The 4243-nt window shown below is 38.8% G+C and overlaps 1 protein-coding gene across 1 annotated transcript; it reads left to right on the top strand.

Annotated features, from left to right (window-relative positions):
* Nucleotides 1-705: 705 nt before the first annotated feature.
* Nucleotides 706-2270, top strand: stx19 (syntaxin 19; the record flags this gene model as incomplete). The annotated part of the gene is made up of 4 exons (XM_079254034.1): nucleotides 706-927; nucleotides 1099-1335; nucleotides 1744-1956; nucleotides 2034-2270. 4 exons carry the CDS (start codon nucleotides 706-708, stop codon nucleotides 2268-2270), a joined length of 909 nt encoding a protein of 302 aa, XP_079110160.1.
* Between the last annotated feature and the right edge of the window lie 1973 nt (nucleotides 2271-4243).

The raw sequence follows: 4243 nt of genomic DNA, 5'->3' as shown, positions 1-4243 counted from the left end.
AATCTACAATGTTTAAAAAGGAAACTTATGATTACTTTCCTACATTTTCCAACATAGATCAACATATTTGTAACATCTTACGGTGTGAGATATTTTTTTCTGCTGAACAAAATAAATAAATGAATGAAATCAAGAAACAAAATAAAAAACAAATACAGTATATTTACTCTTTGTTGACTCTTTGTTAACAATTCTAACAATTTTTTAAAATGTTGACACCAAACCAATCAAACAACTTAAAACATTTGTTCGTCTGGTATAAAAAAAAAAAAAAAGATAAAAAAAATCAGTTTTTATGTTGGCTCGCCCTTTTGCTTGACCGTCTACCTTTATAGCCGTTCCATTCATTGATGCATTCTGCACATCTCTGCCAGTATTTAATTTTCTTTACTTTTTCTCACAGGCGAAGAATGTTCTCAGCATTGCTTGTTTTTGTTTTAGCTTAGAGGTTTAGATTTCACAGCTATCGAATCAAAGCCCATGAAACATAGAGGAGTAGTGGAATAATAAAACTACTGCTAATGAAGGCTTTTGCACTGTTAATACCCAGTTTTGTGGATAGTTGTTTCATTTTTTAAAAATTTCCTTTTCTCTTTTGATAGACCTGCCTGTCACTGACTGGTTTGTCATTGGAAACACTTTTGGTGTTATTTCAAGATCATTACACATAATAACTTTGTCTCCTGGGAGGAGCACGCTACCGCAATGAGAGACCGACTGGAGGAGCTGCAGCTGAAGGCTCAAGAGTTTTCTGAAGTTGCAAGTGACCACACCAATCCTTTCTCAGTGGAGGACGACGCTGACGATGCCGTGGGAGCTGGGAATATAACGCCACAGGCTGTGGTGTTTGAAGAGGAGCCAATCATTGAGAATTTCCTGTCGGAGGCGCAACAAATCCGAGATGACATCACAACACTTGAAATTGAGGCAAGTTTTTTCTTTTTTTATCAAATGGTTTGAACTTCATTCTTTATGTTTTTGTTGATATTTGTCCTATTTAGTTTTCAAATAACTAAATTATTTAAGCTGAGGTTAAATATAAAAGCTTAAAGTTTGTATTTTTATTGTAGTCACAAGTTATGTCTAACGCTCAATCAGATCCTCAAGTTCACTCAGCAGCAAAAGAGCCTGGCAGCATCCATGCGTCGCTTCAGTGTGATGAAGAAAGACAGCAGCATAGCACGAGACATCAAGTTGCAGGCTGAAAGCCTCCATCGCCGTTTAGATGCTCTTTCGAAACAAGTCCAAAGATCTGAGGAGCAGCATGGACCTGGCGCGGCTGTAACACGAATCCAACGCTCTCAGCATGCAGCTTTGTACCGCAGCTTTCAGCAGGTTGGGAAGGACAATTTCATGCTTTTTATCTTTAACACAACTCCATTTTAAAAAAAAAAAAATTCTACCAGAAAATATCAATTGCTTTTGGATAGTTGTGTCCACATAAAGAATAGAGAAGTTAACAGATGGATAAACAAAGTTTTGTGTCATAGAATTATTTCCTGAGTCAGATGAGAGACTTGGCAGAACTAGGAGGTGGGTGTGCTTAGCTGTGTAATCTCTGCACTTTACATCTTTCCACACTATGATGTAGTGATACACAGTAAATGCATAGTGTGAGCAGGTTCAAGAAACCCAACATAAATTACATTTATGCAGGCAAAGATGGGATTGAAATACCCTCTCATCCCTCATTTCCCCTCTACCTCCCTTCTCATTCTCTCTTCTTGCTATAATTACTTCCAGGTGATGCGACACTATAATGAAGGTCTGCTGACCAAGCAGGAGCGCTGTAAGCGCTTCATTATACGGCAGCTGGAGGTATCGGGAAGGGATGTTACAGAGGAGGAGGTGAATGAAATGGTTGCCACAGGAAATTGGGAGGTCTTCAACGAGAACCTGCTGAATGATGCCAGAATCACCCGCTCCCAACTATCTGAGATCGAACAGAGACACAAGGTAGGAGAAGGACAAACATGTCACTAACCACTGATAAGGCTTTAAGTATTAACTCCACCATATTTCCCACGAAACAGGAGCTGTTAAGCCTGGAGAACAATATGAAGGACCTGCGGGACCTCTTCACAGACATCTTCATGTTGGTGGAGGAACAAGGAGCGTACATCGACCACATCCAAACTAATGTGGAGAGGACACAAGATTATGTGGTTGTGACTAATGAGAAGTTCAAGTTGGCCGCCAGGTATAAGAAGAAGAACCCGATTCGACAGCTGTGCTGCTGCTGCTGCCCTCCCTGGAGATGCTGCTTGTGAAACAGAAGAACGTTTGCCTCCGTATTTATTTCAAATAAGATGAAACTTCAGAAAGTCTGTTGGAAGTAAGCAAAGCTTGGAAAGTGAAGGTACTGCATTTTTTTTTTTTTTTTTTTGCTGCTGAACAGTGAGGAGGGACTCAGCAGAGCATAGAAAACAATTAGGGGGAAGGGTGAGAATTGGTATGGGAAGCCCTTGTTTTTTGTTTTGTTTTTTTCTCAAGAGGATGTGAAGCAACCGCGATTGGAAGAGACAGTTCAGTGAGTGCTGCTCACCGACGCTGTTGCTTATTGGAGACCTTCACTGTCATCTGACAGAGGTCACAAACAAGGCGAGGCCACTGACACTGCTGGATCAGCAAGATTGCTATTTCACCATTTTTCTGGAAAATCCTCTCATCTTCCTCCCTCGCTGTTCCACAGGAGCTGCAGTTAATGAGGAGGAGAATTTCCATGTGGCGCCCGCACTTTAAGATGTTCTAATAAAAATGCAACATATTATTTAGAGATTTATTTTCAGGCAGATATTAAGTCACTCTATATCCATTTAACTTTGGTTCACATGCTGATTAAAACAAAACAAAACAAAAAGAACTTGTAGTACACTTAGTCATTAGTCTAATTTGCATTTCGAAGTCTGATCATTTTCAATGACGTTTTGAAAAATTAATTTATGCGGTTTTACAGAGGCAGAGAGTCAAGTTAAACTTATTAAATAATGAGCCATGATCAAAATGTTCCTGTCATGACAAAACTGCAGGATATTGTTGAAGTCATTTGTTGGAAAAACACAATGAAGCATCACATTTCAGGAAACATTAAAATTCTGTTTTGCATTTTGGAGTGCAATATCAATGCATAATTTGGTAGCAACTGCTTCATTGTTTTGATAAGATAACAGACATCAACGGTATATGATAATTAATCATGTCATTCAGTGTGCACAAAGGGATAGTGCCATCAACGTGAGCAGAATGATGAGAATTTTGTGTTTAACTCAGACATAGATCCAGCAGACTCACAGCTGCTAAATGCATCTCCTCTTTCCATTCCCATGATTTAACATTCTGGTTGGAAAGATGGCAAAGTAAAGACTATGTAATCCATCCCCATTCATCTCGCTTGTGAATAAAATAGCTTATTGTGAACCAACATCAGTTCAGCAGAGACAGAAATGTTCCTTGATGAGTTGGTGACCCATAGTGCATTGTAAACACTACACAGAACAGGTGTACTGGGTGTGCCAGAACCAGGCTGGAAAGTCTGGTTTGCCCACTTTTTCAGGAAGGCTGTGAGATGGCCACATGTTGGGACTGGTGTGTAAACAGAACCATCACCCTTTAGCAAATGATAAGAGGATCTGCCCCATTGAAATAATCTGTTTACAGAAACTACATGTTAGCTGATAACACATTGGAAGCATATATGACTTAAGACTGAACTTACTCAGATACATATATATATATATATATATATATATATATATATATATATATATATATATATATATATATATTACAAAAAACAAAGATACAACCTCAGCTATAATTTGATTTCTCCCTCAGATTCAGTAAATCCAGATGATTTGAGAACTGCTGCCATGCGATGACTGAAAAGTGTTTTCATGAATCTGCTTTGCAGTGTTGTACATCACTCTCTCTAAGATTGAACCAAAAACATGAATACATCAAAATATTCAATTCTGAATATGTAAATGAAATTACAGTACAATGTAATGCATAGTTGATACCTCTCCCCCGAGATGGCGACGTAAAATAAAAGCCGTGCTGCAATATGCACAGCTCCTGAACAGCAACAATGCCATCCAGTGTTCACTAAGATAATTGCTTGTTAAAAATGAGTTGTCACTTGCAGCTTGAAGGCATGCAGACACACGGCTGTGTGGCTCTTATCATGGAAATACATCCTCCTTTCTGGTGTTGTCAGTGTTCCACACTTAAAACATGTCTCCAT

Source organism: Telmatherina bonti, assembly GCF_933228915.1.
Source record: "Telmatherina bonti genome assembly, chromosome: 15".
Classification (NCBI taxonomy): domain Eukaryota; kingdom Metazoa; phylum Chordata; class Actinopteri; order Atheriniformes; family Telmatherinidae; genus Telmatherina; species Telmatherina bonti.
The sequence above is the reverse complement of the archived record's forward strand: the minus strand, read 5'-3'. Positions and strand labels throughout refer to the sequence as shown.